The sequence below is a fragment of the Rhinatrema bivittatum genome, chromosome 1 (genome assembly GCF_901001135.1).
Source record: "Rhinatrema bivittatum chromosome 1, aRhiBiv1.1, whole genome shotgun sequence".
In the NCBI taxonomy this organism is placed as follows: domain Eukaryota; kingdom Metazoa; phylum Chordata; class Amphibia; order Gymnophiona; family Rhinatrematidae; genus Rhinatrema; species Rhinatrema bivittatum.
Genome location: NC_042615.1, coordinates 2,654,472 through 2,671,116, shown reverse-complemented (window position 1 = coordinate 2,671,116; position 16,645 = coordinate 2,654,472). Strand labels below are relative to the sequence as shown.

The 16,645-nt window shown below is 41.9% G+C and overlaps 1 protein-coding gene across 2 annotated transcripts in view; it reads left to right on the top strand.

The window, feature by feature from the left end:
• USP53 (ubiquitin specific peptidase 53) overlaps window positions 1–16,645 on the top strand; it is a 213,866-nt gene that overhangs the window by 74,969 nt on the left and 122,252 nt on the right. For both annotated transcript variants that reach the window (XM_029607059.1, XM_029606209.1), the window contains exon 6: window positions 6,871–6,976. In XM_029607059.1, coding sequence (XP_029462919.1) covers window positions 6,871–6,976 — 106 coding nt within the window. The remainder of the gene's footprint in view (window positions 1–6,870; window positions 6,977–16,645) is intronic.

Here is a 16,645-nt window from a genome sequence, read left to right as displayed (position 1 = left end):
ACATAGAGGGGTCAGTTCTGAGAGGAGCCAGAAGGTTGTTCCAGATGTGGGGGGCCTGCTGTTGATGCAGCGCGTTCTCTTGTGGAGACTCAATGAACTTCCTTAATGGAGGGAGTTGTTAGTAAACATGTGTTGGTTGAGCGGAGGTTCCTTGAAGGGTTGCAGGGGTGCGGTGGTCCTTGTAACCATCTGGCCTTGTCATTGTGGATTGCTTTATGGATGAGCATGAAGATCTTATATTGAGATCTGAATGGGATGGGTAGCCAGTGGAGTTGTTTGAGTAGGGGCGTGATATGGTTTGGGTTTTTTTGCTATTTGTTAGTGATCTTGCAGCTGCATTCTGGAGGGTCTTGAGGGTGGCAGTGGGCAGGGCTATTAGGGTGTTGCAGTAATCTAACTTGACGAAGAGGAGGGATTGTAGTACAGTCCAGTAATCTGTAGGATGTAGCAGGGTTTGTAGTTTCTTAAGGATTTGTAGTTTGTAGAAACCTTCTTTTATCAGTGTGTTGATATATTTCAAATTTAATTCCTTGTCCAAGGTGACTCCAAGGTCTCTAACTGTTGTGAGCGATTTGTATTTGAGTGGTGTTGTAGGGTCAGTGGGGGGTGTCGAAGTTTTGCTGGAAAGGTGAAGAATTTCCGTTTGGCTCTGGTTGAGCGTGAGTGCCATTTGGGTGAGGATACACTTTATATCAGTAAGGTATGTTTCCCATTGGCTTAGTGTATTATTGATGCTATCTCTGATGGGAAGCAGAATCTGTACATCATCGGCATACAGGAAATAGGAAAGGCCTGCTTTGTCCAGATAGTTGCATAATGGTAGCATATAAACATTGAAGAGGGTAGGGGATAGGGATGAGCCTTGTGTGACTCCCTGTGAGAGGGGTATTAGTTCTGATGTTGTACTATTGTAGGTTACCTTAAAGGATCTGTTCGAGAGGAATAATTGAAACCATTGGAGGATGGTGCCATTGAGACCAATTTCTCTTAGTCTGTGAATTAAGATCTCATGGTTTACAGTGTCAAATACGGCAGAAATGTCAAGAACTATTAGGAGGAAGGAAGTGCCTTTGTCAAACCCTCACAGTATTGTATCTGTGAGGGTGAGTAGAAGTGATTCAGTGCTGTGAAATTTCTTGAAACCGTGTTGAGCTGGAACAAGTATATTTTGGTTTTCTAGGAATTCTGAAAGTTGGTGGTTAACTGTTTTTGCAATGACCTTGGCCAGGAAAGACTGGTTAGAGATGGGTCGGTAATTGGACGGGATGGTCGGATCCAGTTGAGGTTTCTTTAGGATAGGTTTAACCACGGCGCTTTTAAGGGAATCCAGGAGGAGACCTTGTTCGAGGGGAAAGGTTGATATCCGCGATGGGTCTTGCTAGGCAGTGCAGGATTAGTTTGAGGGGTTTTGTTGGAATGGGGTTGAGTGGGTGTGCCGCTGGGTTGATCTTCCGAACAATAGTTTCCACCTCTGTGGAGGCAATGGTCTCAAATTGTGACCATTTTGATGTAGTAAAGGTTGATGGTGTAGGGGGTTCAAGGATGATTGGTGGGCTATTTGAACTAAGTTCGGTTGTTCTGTCTTTAAGGTATTGGGCGAATTTTTGACTGGATATGGTTGGGGTATCTTTTTGAAGAGCGTTGTTGATGGGCCGAGTCAGTTGAGTGACATAATCAAATAGGACTCTCGGGTTGTATTGGTAGTCATGAATTCTTTTAATGTAGAAATTCCATTTGGCTTTGTTGATGTCTGTTGTATATATGTAGAGCAGTGTTCTGTATCAGTCACATAATTGGTTTGTAGGGTATTTTTCTCCAGGCTTTTTCTGCCTGCCTTAACAGGCGTTTTATGTTTTTTGGAACTTGTTTGCCAGTGTTTATGATTGAGCAGATTTTTTTAATGCATCCATAAAAAGGGAGGACGCATGTCATGTTATCAGAATTTATTGTGGAAGGCAAAAAAAAGTAATGCGTGATGGGCATATAAAGCATGTTTGTGTGCCTTTTTTTTTTTTAGCAAACTACAATGATAGCCCCTAAAGAGAAAACGGGCATAAAAATTGGCCAGTTGGAATATTTTGTCTTAAATGACATGGGTGATCACTAGAAAAATGTGAGGGTGTTGCGATCAGTGGGCTTACGGTAAATAGAGGTAGATATGTCGTTCCTGAATTGAAATTCCTACTACACACAAGATAAGTGCAGAAAGAATTTAATGGTCCATGTAGATTCCGTCATTAAAGATTCATTATTTCAAAAGGCGGCAACTCCACTGTATACAGAGACGTCTTTAAAGGGTCCTCACACGGATCCCATGTTTCGCCAACAGGGCTACTGCTAAGCATATCGATTGTTGCTAAAAATTGTTGTCCCTCCTGACGCAGCCTGTTGGCGAAACACGGGGTCGGTGTCTGACACTTTAAAAACGTCTCTGTATACAGTGGAGTTGCTGCCTTTTGAAATAATAAATCTTTAATGACTGAATCTACATAGACCATTAAATTCTTTCTGCATTTATCTTGTATATTATTAATCATGAGTGCAGCTATAGCTCTCCATTGTTTTTTTGGATTCTTCCTGAATTGAAAACCATAATGACTTAAAATAAATAAATAACTGGTGATGGGAGATGGCGTGTGTAAAACATAAATTTACATCACAAAGACTGAGCCAGTCAAAAAAAAAAAGTGTAAAATTGGATGATGGTGCCGGTCCAGATGAATAAAAATGTCCGTGAAACACAACCAAAGGGGTATGAAAAGATTAAAGAACTGTGAAGAGTAAATAAATTGAGATTCAAACTGTGAAACATACAGTGAGGCTGTATCGGGAGCCATGGTGGTACCCATGTCCATACCATTAATCTGTTGATAATAGGTATCCTGAAAAATAAAGTAATTTCTTGTGTGGTAGTAGCAAGGTGAAGTATAAAATCAGTAGGAATCTGGGTGGAGTGGGGACATGAATTGAGATGAGATTCAATAAAGGCTTGCTCTTGTGGTATGTTTGTATATAAAGACTCAATGTCTAGAGTAACCAAAAGAAACTAATGGATGAATAGGTACACTTTGTTCAAGATGTGTGATAAAGTGTGCGGAGTCCCGTATATATGATGGACAGGAAGACACAAATGGCTGGAGAAATTTATCTGTAGAGATTAACAAAGGATCCAAAATGGAAGCAATACCAGAAACAATTGGTCGTCGAGGTGGTTTAGTTAGATTTTTGTGACTTTTGGGTAAAATATAGAAAGTGGGAGTAATCTGATGTGGTATCACAAGAAAATGGGCTTCACAGGGTTTTAAAAAAAATGGGTATCAATGCCTTCTTGGACGCAAGACATAAGGGTTTATAATCTGATGTGGGATCCTGTGTTAAAGGTTTGTAAAACCTAGAATCTGATAATACACTATGGACCTCTGCACTGCAGTCATTAGTTGTCAGAATTACAATACCACAGCCCTTGCCAGCTGGTTTAATGATTATTGAAGGATCATTAGCTAAAGATATGACAGCTTCATGTTTGAGACCAGATAAATTACTGTAGTGTCATCGTGGAGTAGGAGAAAGAAGGGAAACGTCATGGGAAACAAACTTCTCAAAGGCAGAGATGAGGGGGTCAGGAAGGCCAAAAGGGAGCCAGTGGATTATTTAATTAAAAACTTATACCACAAATCTAATTACTAAGTGGTTTACAATAAAACATTCATAAAACTTAATTAAAACATAAAATACCTTAACATTAGCTGACTACATTCATAGTCATTTTTGGTCCATAATTGGTACTGGCCTTCTGTTCTTAAATGTCAGGGCACATCATAAAATCTGCTGCCTACTTAAGTTCACATTGAACATGAGCCTGAGAATAAAGAAAGGTCTTTAAGAGTGGATTTAGGAGTGACAGCTAACATGTCAGGAGCAGAAGGATGTAACTGAAAAAAATGTTTAATTTTAAAGCACGGAAAAATCAATGGAGACATACATGAATATTAAAGAAGTCAACACAGAAGGTACAAATGATAAATCAAGCTGCAAAATGTGAATTTCAATTCTGTGAGTGTGAGATGACAAATTGAAAACCAGACTATTATCCGGATCCAGGACAAGACCTCATCGTCAAGGGTCATTGTAGCGTTTTTGCTTGTGAACAGATGACACATTGAGGACATGGATTCAAGGTAGCTTGAGGTTTGGAGTAAGCCTGACGCTTTGGGTCCCGGTGTGAATCTAAAAAAGAGGGTCCAAAAGATGAAGAGACTGAAGAGGTGTAGGGAAATTGTGGTTGCTATAGATGTTCTGAGCATTGTTCGTCTCCTGAATAGTCGTCCGAAGACGTGGTATCAAAAGTTACTTTTTTATGTGGTGAATGAGTCTGGTTCATCCAGGGATAAACGAACCCTTTCGAATAATCAAATTGGTCCAGTTGGAATTTTTTTTTATGTTTGAGGGCTTTGAGATCTGCCTGGAACTTGTCCAAATTCTGTTGAAAGTCAGATAGTGGTGAGGAAAAAAGTTCTGATGGTATCTGAGATTTGAGTCAATCTGAATGGTTACTTTCTCCTGAAAAGCAAATCGTTTTCACCATAGCTGCATCCAACCTGGGATGCGAAGCCATGTAAGAGAAGGGTTTTGCACCCAGGGTCTTTGGTCTGCTGAGGAAAAGCTTCATCAAATAAACTTCCTGGAGCTAAGGACGGTTTGGTATTTTCCAAAAGCTTTCAGAGATCAGTTGGCCAACATTCAAGTAGTGATTATTTTACATCAGCAAGCAGGGAGGAACAGGATTATACCTCATGTTTCAGGAGACTGTCCAGATGTGAGACTGGATCATCTCTCAGGAGATGGTCCTCTGAGCCACATATCTGGCAGATGAGGAGAATATTCTTGTTTGCCAGGTTGCTGGGTCCTGAAACCCTATGAATGGACCCTAGACCAGGAAGTAGACCAGATACTCTGCAAGTATGGCACAACCATAGCAGTTCTGTTTCTATTTTCCCATAACAAAAAGATCCTGCTTTTTTCTGTTCTAGAAAAGAGACACAAGGCAAAGGAGCATCGGATGCACTTGTTCTCAGTGAGAGCAAGGGCCTGCAGTATGTGAAAGAGATGACCATTAGGGATCTGATACGATTGGGGAATTCCCCAAGTCTCTTCACCCAAGATTGAGTGAGGTTGTATTATCCCAACTTAGGATCCCTGGCTCTCACAGCCCGGATGTTGAAAGGGTAACCTTGCAACCCCCAGATCTCTCTGAGAATGTGTGTTGTGTTCTTTTGACTTCAAGAAAGGACTTCCTCAACAAGGAAGTTTTATAGATTAAAATGAAGAAAGTCTGCCTTACAGTGTAAGCAGAAGGTCTTAGATCTGTTTATCTGCTCAGTTACCTTCTATATCTGAGTCAAGTTTCAAGACCTACTTAGTAAGAGTTCATGTCAGTGTAGTTGGCACCTGTTACTGCCATGTAGAAAGTAGACCCATCTCTTTACTCCTTTGGTTGTCCGGTTTATGCAGAGTCTGCTTCATTTGAAGCCTCCCATTCGCCCTTCTGCTGTGTTTTGTGACATCAGCATGGTACAAATCCAGCTGATGAAAGCTTCTTTTGAGCTAATATGCTCTTGGTGGTGACTTCAACATGCAGTCAGTGATCTCTAGGCTCTAGATATTTACCCTTTTTGTTTTTTGGGTTCTTCTCGCGCATCCTAAGTTTGTCTAAGGTGGTGTTGAATTCTACTTGAATCAGTCACTTATCCTTTATACGTTCTTTCCCAGACCTCATGGCCACCAAACTGTGCAGTGCTTGTTCACTTTGGACTACAAAAGAGCCTTGCAGTTGCCAAACACACTATCAAATTGTCTATCAGATTGCATCTTCTTCTGTTATTCCCTGGTAGGTCATATCAAGGTTCAGTGTCTGAGACATGGCAACATGGATGACCTCTTAAGATCGGTCTCCATGGAGGAGATCTGCAGAGTGGAGTTTTCCACACATTCATGTCACACTATTGTTTGGACAGAAACTCCTGGTGCAACAAGTAGGTTTGACCAGTCTGACCTGCGGAATCACTTTGAGGTGTGGAACCCAACTCCATCCCTACTAGGGCCTTGTTTATCTTCCAGACTGCCCTGATACAAGAAAAATGTAAAGAGAAGACCTGTTGCTACCTAAAACTTTGTTATACCCATCAGCACTGTGTTTTGATTTTTTTCCTTTTTTTTTTTTTTTTGATTGGGAGTCTGTAGCTAAGGATTCCCCACTTGTGAGGACTGGTATTGTGCTTGTCCTTGGAGAAAGCAGGGTTGCTTACCTGTAACAGGCGTTCTCTGATGACGACAGTTCATGGCTGCTGCTAATTTAAGCTAAGGTACAAGGGTGAAGGGGCTGCTGCATGGACGCATGCTCCACACACCCGGTGAGGCACAATCACAGTTCTGGAAGCCTGGCCTGCATCCCATGATGTCACCCACGTGTGAGGACTGACATCTGCTCTCCCTGGAGAACACCTGTTACAGGTAAGCAACTCTTAAAACTGTTCCGCTTCTGGACTGACAGTATTCTCCCTGAAAAGTAAACTGGATTCTTTTCAAGCATAAGAACTATCCACACATGTTTTACGTGAGCTTTTGAGACCACTTGGGTTCCTTCAGAAAAAGCTAGAAATCAAGGAAGTGCTAATTGTGGTATGTGAGATGGTTGTCTGAAAGTGGTTTAGCAGGTTCTACAATCCTGTAGTTGTGATTTTTGCTGAAGGGTTTTTTCAGTAGGATACTGTTCAGTCCCTTGGCTGCCTTGGCAACAAGTAACCAAAGTATCCAGCTGTTGCTAGTTGTCAGCTTTGCTTGATCACTGAAACCTGTGCATTTTATTCACAGCAAAGAGGTGAACCGAATGCTGGAGCGGCACGAGCGACGGAAACCAGAAATGTTTGCAGAGTTGCTGCAGGCAGCCAACACGGCTGATGATTTCAGAAAGTGTCCAGTAAGTGCAGAGTTCTAGATCATGGCATGCACGGTTTAATAATGTAGTTTGGATGTCTCTGTTTTTTATTCTGGGAATAAAATGGCAAAGGAAAGACTGCTAAAATGTTTCTTAACTTAATAAAGATACAAATGTTACACAGTAATCTAATAAGAATATGGGGGTCAATATTCAGCCGCTGTGCTAACTTGTGGAGTGTATTCAGTGGCGTGGCCACGCTGTTGAATGTGCCTGGCTATCTTAGCTGGTTATGTATACTTTAGGACAGCCCCACAGCATGATCAGAGTTAGCTGGATAAGCAAATATCTGAGTTAGCTGGTTAACTTATCCAGCTAACTCTGCTTCTCCCCAGAGCCACAGCCTCCAACATATACAGCTAGAATTTTTAACTGGATATGGGATACAGCCATGTTACTAAATAGATACAAGGAGAGAGGAGACAGAATATAATCTATAACTCTACAAAGCATTTTTTTAATATAATTCTTAATATCACCAAATGACAATATCATACATTTTTATATACCCTGTCCCAGTACTTAGCCCAACAAGTCTGTTATATCACCAAGCTATGCTGTTCAAAGATGCATACCTTGGTGATATAACAGACTTGTTGGGCTAAGTATTCTTTTTTAAATTTGGTGTTTGGTGGTAGAGTTTAAGGGAAAGATACGTTTAATATAATAGTGAAAAATCTATCAAAGAATTATTGATGCAATAAAGTAAAAGTGTTTAGATACAAATGACAAATGATTAAAAGAAAAAATGCTCTGAAGGCTGAATACAGCCTGCGGCCCATTGCGTGGCGAGAGGCTGCAAATTAAAGATTTATAGAGCCTTAATTTATGATATTGTCATTTGGTGATATTAAGAATAATATTAAAAAACCGCTTTGTAGAGTTATGGATTATATTCTGTCTCCTCTCTCCTTGTATCTATTTAGTGATTAATTGGAGAGGTAGCTGCTGATTTTTGCTGTGATCATTTATCAATTTATACAGCCATGTTAGCCATCTAGACAGATAACTATTATGTTATCTGTATATATGGAGCTCATGATGTCTACCTAACTGAGTTTTGTTTTCTTTTAAACTAATTTTATTTTGGCAGGTGAACTTTTTTTTTTTTATTTCGTTTCACTATGATTTGAGGTGGGCAGGTGTGTGTGCACTGTATCTGTATATAAAAAACAATATGGTGTGTAAGTTGTAGTAACCTCTATTCTAACTTGAGATCTGTGAGGATGAAACCTCTATATTTACAGCACTGTACCTCTGTAATGACACCCCCATTGGTGCAGATATGAACATGTGGCCAAACTATTAAACATAGCAATGCACTTAGCAGGCACTAGTTGATGAGATCGGACAGTAACATACATAAGACGATAGCAGATCCCAGTCTGGCCAGTTCTTCTAGTCTGCACCGCAAGGACATATATTTATTTATTATACTGATGTGCCACACAATCCAGTTCCAGACTGGTCATTGCAGATTACACAATTATATACATAAGGATATCAAACAATATTAATACAACAAAAAGTACAATACATAATTTAAATTGCATATTCCAGTTGTCAGTGGTAGAAGCCTGGCCTTCTGCATATTGCTCCTTATCCAAGCCATTTCTTTTTGTCTCTTTGGTTGTCTGCCATGCTGGGTAAATAACCATACAAGTTGTATAATTAATCCAACACTTAGCAGCTTCCCCACCTTCATTTTTACCACCAAATTCTGTAATCTCAACAGCTGCCAAAACTAGTGAAACTGTAGCCCAAACATCTTGTTTCTTAGATCCCTTGATCTTACTGAACAGTACCTGTGGTGTCATTTCATTCTGCTTCCTTTATCCACCCCCTTGTTTTCTTTTTATCTTGCTGGGTGGGAACACAGCTACTATCAAGCTATTGACATTGACGAGTTTTAGGCTATTGGTACCAACCTGGCTACCGCTGTGACTAAAGGAGGGAAAGTCACTCCCATCAAAATCTAGAAACCAGCAAATAGAAGATATCTATGGGAAGGGAATGGTTAATAGAATGGAAAATGTCATAATGCCTCTGTATCGCGCCCCATGGTGAGACCGCACCTTGAATACTGTGTACAATTCTGGTCGCCGCATCTCAAAAAAGATATAGTTGCGATGGAGAAGGTACAGAGAAGGGCGACCAAAATGATAAAGGGGATGGAACAGCTCCCCTATGAGGAAAGACTAAAGAGGTTAGGACTTTTCAGCTTGGAGAAGAGACGGCTGAGAGGGGATATGATAGAGGTCTTTAAGATCATGAGAGGTCTAGAACGGGTAGATGTGAATTGGTTATTTACTCTTTCGGATAATAGAAGGACTAGGGGGCACTCCATGAAGTTAGCAAGTAGCACATTTAAGACTAATCGGAGAAAGTTCTTTTTCACTCAACGCACAATAAAGCTCTGGAATTTGTTGCCAGAGGATGTGGTTAGTGCAGTTAGTATAGCTGGGTTCAAAAAAGGTTTGGATAAGTTCTTGGAGGAGAAGTCCATTAACAGCTATTAATCAAGTTTACTTAGGGAATAGCCACTGCTATTAATTGCATCAGTAGCATGGGATCTTCTTAGTTTTTGGGTAATTGCCAGGTTCTTGTGGCCTGGTTTGGCCTCTGTTGGAAACAGGATGCTGGGCTTGATGGACCCTTGGTCTGACCCAGCATGGCAATTTCTTATGTTCTTATCTGTGCTGTTGGGAAAAAACCAAACAAACCAGTGCTGAGATCCCTCCTGGCATGAAAGAATGGAATGCTTGGCAACCTATCAAAGTATAAAATGTGATGTATTTATTGCCTTCAGAAATCCAGCATTTCATTCCCATCATTTAGGGTGGTTAATGAGGTACAGGGGACCTCTGCTGCAAGCTGTGTATATATCCCCACACATTCATATAAACTACTGTAAAGGTGTGAGAGTCGTCATGTAAGACTAGGAGAACTCTCAGCCTGCTATCCCTCGTGCGAAATGGACAAGCACAGCTTCAGCAGCACTGGCATCTTAGGACAGCGGGATACTGCGCAGAGCCACCTCCAATTCCCTCGCTGCCCGAACACCACAGAGGAAAGGCAGCCGAAAGAAAGATGCAGAGGTGGAAAAATCCCAGGCACCTGCTGCCGGCCCAGAGCCAGGAGGAACTGCTGCTACTGCCAGACCACACAAACGTAGGGAGGGAGGAGAGACGGAAGTGTGGGGGCCCCCAGGGCAACCTATACAGGATGGGCTGCCACTGCGGTTCTCTCTTAAAAGTAAAGGGAGGGCAGCACGTGGCAGTGAGCAGGAGACAAGTGGCCTACAAATTAGCCCAGCAGTGCTCGGTAACAAGTAGACTACTGAAACCTGAAATCCAGTTTCAGTCATGTGACGGCTGCTGCTGAATCTGGAACGTCAGGAAGGAGACGGAAACCTTTCATGCCCAGTATAAAGGCGGCTGTGTTCAGGCTTGATTTCATCGCACTCTGTATTACTGTAAAACCATGGTCCTCACTCACCAGAGCAAGTTCTGATTTTGGCAATAGCATCTGTTAGAAAAAGCTATTCTTTTTTTCTGGTAGGACTGCACAAGCAGGAACCTGGATTATAGATTAGTTTTATGAATGTTTTTAATCATAAACTGCTTACAAAAGTAGATAACAAAGTAGATAAATGTTTTAGTAAATACTCAATTCAGTAACATTGCAAAGGACATTTTTAAAAGTAAAAATACTTTCCAAATCGTTTCACTTTAGCAAGTAAGAGCTATCTTCATGCACAATGGTGTTCTCAACACAGTTCTCCACTTCTCTTGTCTGGATTTCACTTGGATACTCTTCATTTCTTTCTTTAGTCTCTCTTTCTGATACTGTCTTGTTTTCATGAATATTTTTGCACATATTGATATGCCTCAGAGGGCTCTATCAGCTGCCTTTCTCCATGTGGTGTTGTATGTTTTTTTTTTGTACTTCTGTAACAGTGAAGTTGTAAAACATGAAGGAATGAACTTTAGACAGAGAAACCTTAATTAATTAAGTTCCCATACTGAATTAGACTGAGGATCCATCAAGCCCAGCATCCTGTTCCCAACAGTGGCCAATCCAGGTTTACAACTACCTGGCAAGATCCCAAATATTAAACAGCTCCCATGCTACTAAAGCCGGTAATAAGCGGCTATTCCCTAAGTCAACTTGATTAATATCAGTTTATGGACTTCTCCAGGAACTTATCCAAACCTATTTTAAATCCAGCTACACTAACTGCACTAACCACATCCTCTAGCAATGAATTTCAGAGCTTAATTGTGCATTGTAAGAGAATTTTCTTTGATTTGTTTTAATTGTGCTCCTTGTTAACTGCATGAATGCCCGCTAGTCCTTGTATTATCTGAAAGAGAAAATAATAGATTCACCTTTACCTGTCCAAGGCCTTTCATGATTTTGTAGACCTCTATCCCCCCTCAGCCATCTCTTCTCTAAGCTAAATGAACAACCCTAACCTCTCTAGCCTTTCCTCATAGGGGAGCTGTTCCATCCCCTTCATCATTGTTTGCCCTTCTCTGTACCTTCTCCAGTGTAACTATATCTTTTTTGAGATGCAGCGACCAGAATTACACACAGTATTCAAGGTGCGGTCTCACCATGGAGTGATAGAGAAGTATTATATTTTCCATTTTATTCACCATTCCCTTCCTAATAATTCCTAACATTCTGTTTGCTTTTTTGACTGCTGCAGCACACTGAGCCAACTATTTCAATGTATTATCCACTATGACGCCTAGATCTTTCTTGAGTTGTAGCACCTAATATGGAACCTAACATTCTGTAACTATAGCATGGGTTATTTTTCCCTATATGCATCACCTTGCACTTGTCCACATTAAATCTCATCTGCCATTTGGATGCCCAGTTTTCTAGCCTTGCTGGATCCTCCTGCAATTTCACAATCCGCTTATGTTTTGAATAATTTTATCTCATCTGCAGATTTGATCCCTCACTTGTATTTGTGTGGTTGAGTAAAAGAAATGGGAATTGGTTTCAGTACAGAGTCTTGTATACTAATCTGCTGAGAAGGGTAGAGGACCAAAGGAAAAAAGATGACAAATCTGACGTAAGCTATGGTTCATAGCTGGGATACAGCATTAGCTAGAGCAGTGTAGTCAGAAGTGACCAGGAAGAGCGAGTGACCTCTCTTACTGTGTTCCAGCTAGATAATTCAGCAGTGCATGGTTCGGAGGAATGTATCTTTGAAGGGTACTAATGAAATAGGAGAGTTCAGGCATTAAAACAGAGAGGTCCCAATAAAAGCAAAAGTAGTCCATATGTCTGTAAAGAATCACCTGAGCTAAAGAATTGCAAATTATCCCAAAGAACTGAAAAGCATATTGTTAATACAAACAAAAAACGTACTTTGAAATGTCTGTATGTCAATGCCAGAAGTCTAAGAAGTAAGATGGGAGAGTTAATGTATAGCAGCAAATGATGAGATTGACATAATTGGCATCACAGAGACTTGGTGGAAGGAGGATAACCAATGGGACAGTGCTATATCAGGGTACAAATTATATCGCAATGATAGGGAGGATCAACTTGGTGGGGGTGTGGCACTTTATGTCTGGGAGGGTATAGAGTCCAACAGGATAAAGATCGTACAAGAGACTAAATGCTCAGTAGAATCTATATGGGTAGAAATCCTATGTGTGTTGGGTAAGAGTATAGTGATAGGAGTATACTACTATCCACCTGGACAAAATGGTCAGACAGATGATGAAATGCTAAGAGAAATCAGGGAAGCAAACCAATTTGGCAGTGCAATAATAATGGGAGATTTAAATTACCAAATACAAAAATTCTCTTAATAAATAATTCCACGATTGAAATGAACTAAATTGAAACACGTGGTATTTAAAGTTTGGAAAAAATTATAACGCTGTATATATCATTGTTTTCATATGATTTTAAGGACCATCATACCACCCCCAGTGCTCACAAGTTAAACTTGCATTTCATGCACTTCATTGGGTTCACTTTTAATCAATTGGTCCAAATAGCTCGCATCTAAGACACCAAAGTTCAATTTTTATAAGTTTTTTTTGTTATATGTAAAAAGAATCAACTTCCCTTATTCATAGGTTGTCGGGGTCATTCATCCCGTAGCTGTCGGGGAAAACTGATAAAATGAGGAAAGTAGTTAGAAAAAAACTGAAAGTTGCAGCTGCAAAGATTAAAAGTGTACAACAGGTGTGAACATTGTTTGAAAATACAATCCTAGAGGCACAGTCCATATGTATTCCACACACTAAGAAAGGTGGAAGGAAGGCAAAACGATTACCGGCATGGTTAAAAGGTGAGGTGAAAGAGGCTATTTCAGTCCAAAAAAAAAAAAAAAAAATTGAAAGGATCCATCTGAAGAAAATAAAAAGCATAAGCATTATCGAGTTAATGTAAAACATTGATAAAGCTAAGAGAATTTGAAATGAAGTTGGCCACAGAGGCAAAAACTCATAATAAACTTTTTAAAAATATATCCGAAGCAAGAAACCTGTGAGGGAGTCACTTGGACCGTTAGATGACCGAGGGGTTAAACAGGCTCTTAGGGAAGATAAAGCTATTGCAGAAAGACTAAGGGCGGATTTTAAGAGCCCTGCTCGCCTAAATCCGCCCAAATCCGGGCGGATTTAGGAGAGCAGGGCCCTGCGCGCCGGTAGGCCTATTTTACATAGGCCTACCGGCGCGCGCAGACCCCGGGACTCGCGTAAGTCCCGGAGTTTGGCGAGGGGGGCGGGCCCGAGCCGCGCGGTGTTTAGGGGGCGTATCGGCAGCATTTTGGGGGCGGGCCCGGGGGCGTGACCGTGCCCTCCGGACCCGCCCCCAGGTCGCGTACCGGGTCGCTAGCGGCCCGCTTGCGCGCGGGGATTTACGCCTCCCAGAGGGAGGCGTAAATCCCCCGACAAAGGTAAGGAGGGGGTTTAGACAGGGCCGGGCGGGTGGGTTCCCTCCGAGGCCGCTCCGATTTCGGAGCGGCCTCGGAGGGAACGGGGGTAGGCTGCGCGGCTCGGCGCGCGCCGGCTATACAGAATCGATAGCCTTGTGCGCGCCGATCCAGGAGTTTAGCGGATACGCGCGGCTACGCGTGTATCTACTAAAATCCCGCGTACTTTTGCTTGCGCCTGATGCGCCAGCAAAAGTACGCCTATTCGCGCGGTCTGAAAATCTACCCCTAAATGAATTCTTTGCTTCTGTGTTTGCTCATGAAGATGTTGGGGAGATATCAGTTCTGGAGATTGTTTTCAAGGGTGATGAATCAGATGAACTGAGGAAAATAACGGTGAGCCTGGGAGATGTAGTAGGCCAGATTGACAAACTAAAGAGTAGCAAATCACCTGGACTGGATGGAATACATCCTAAGGTACTGAAGGAACTCAAAAATGAAATTTCTGATCTATTAGTTAAAATTTGTAACCTATCATTAAAATCATCCATTGTACCTGAAGACTGGAGGGTGGCCAATGTAACCCCAATATTTAAAAAGGGCTCCAGGGGTGATCAAGGAAACTACAAGACTAGTGAGTCTGACTTCAGTGCTGGTAAAAATAGTGGAAACTATTCTCAAGAACAAAATCACAGAACATATAGAAAGACATGGTTTAATGCAGTGGTTCTCAACCTTTCTAATGCCGTGACCCCGAAATACAGTTCCTCATGTTGCGGTGACCCCTCGCCCCGCCCTCGCGGGGCGAGGGGGGGGCGAGGGGTCACCGCAAGGGTGGGGCGAGGGTGGGGCTTTGGTCATATGGGGGCGGGGTTATGGATGGGGTTGGATTTTAGTGCATACTTATTTATTATGACATTTATAAACAGAACCACCATTCCTCATAAAACAATAAAATTAAGAAACATAAAGCATCAGTTATAATAGTAAAACCATACTAATAAAAGAATATTTTAAAATTACTGATAAATAGAATTTCTATTAATTAAAATCATATACATTTTTATAATTTCCCAAACACCAATAATATTTCAAAACAGCACATATATCAAATAACACACAATAATTAAAACTAATAAGGATTTTAAAAAGCCCCTGCTGTCCATACATGGGAGCTCTTGATTTCCAGTCACCCTGATATTGTCGAGGATTAGGAGGTTATCCTCTCTCTCTCACACATACACTCACATGTCCATTCTCTCTCACACATACACTGTCACATACTTACACATTCATGCTCTTATACCCACCATAACCTCTCACTCTCACAGACACTGATACACTCTCAGGGTGTAAGACACTCTCTCCCCCCCCCCCCCCCCCACTCACACACACACACTCTTACTCCCCTGGATTTTCTCATACACACGCATGCTCTCACTCTTACTGGCTCCCTCACAACCTCAGAGCCTCTCAGATAAAACTCTATGCAGCAGAAATAATGCTGAATGTTGAAAATTGTGTTATGCAGACTAATCTGGAAAATGCACTAATTTCTACATGAGTCATAATGAATCAGTCCTCAGCTGCAGGCATCAATTGATTATCCTGGCTCCCTTTATGTTTGCCAAATACAGTTCATGTGTAACAGCAATTCTAATTCTCCACCAGATCAAGCTGATTTCACATCCCACTTCATACTTTGTCACCTCCAGCTGAGTCAAACAATTAATCTAATTACTGCCACTGCTGCCACGTGGCTATTGGGGAGGCACTGATTGCTGCTATTGGCACTGAAGCCCATTCTGCTGCCTCCTCTGTGCAGGCCCCTGGGTTTCCACTTCCTCCATGTTGATCTCATACATTGTGAGATCCGCCATAGAGAAAGTGCTACTCTTGCACATTCCCAAAGATTACATGTACCAATCAGTAAAAAGTAATTTATTTGTTTTTACATCTGCTTCCCTTTATTTTTTTGCCATTTCCTTTTATATTGCCTTTTTTTGTTTCTTTTCTCTCCACCTGTCGTCTTCCCTCAAACACACAGTCAGGTTCTCATTCTCACATGCATTTCTCTCACACACACACACAGGATCTCACTGTCACATGCTCTTTCTGTCATGCAATCATTCATACACACAGTCTCTCACTGGCACAGGCTGTCTGAGTCTCACACACAGGCTCTCTCACACCCCCACATGCTGCCTTGCTCAAGCACAGGCTCTCACTGTCACATGCTGTCTCTTTCACACACACAGAGGCTCTCACATGCTGTCTCTGCAAACACACACAGTCTCTCAATTTACTCTCACACACAATCTCTCAACTCATCTCATACTCGCACACACCTCTCTCTCACCTCTGGGCCTCTTCTTTACGGGTTGCCACAGGATGGGCTCTGCAGTGGCCCTAGTCTTCCCGCCCCGCTGCTCCTCTTTTGCACGTGGCTGACGCGCCTCCTCCTTCCTGCCTGTGCGGCTCCGGCAACATTTGTCTTCCGGGGCAGGGCGGGCAGGAAGTACCGTATTTTTCGCTCCATAAGACGCACCTGACCATAAGACGCACCTAGGATTCAGAGGGGGAAAATTTAAAAAAAAAAAAAAATTGTGCTAAACTGGCTCTGCGTCTGGGCGTCTTATGGAGCAAATTAGGGGAGTGCATAGCTTTTTTTTTTCTCCCCATTTTGTTTTCGGGTCTGGGGAGGGCCATTTCGGTCCACTCCCCAGATCAGAAAACTCTGG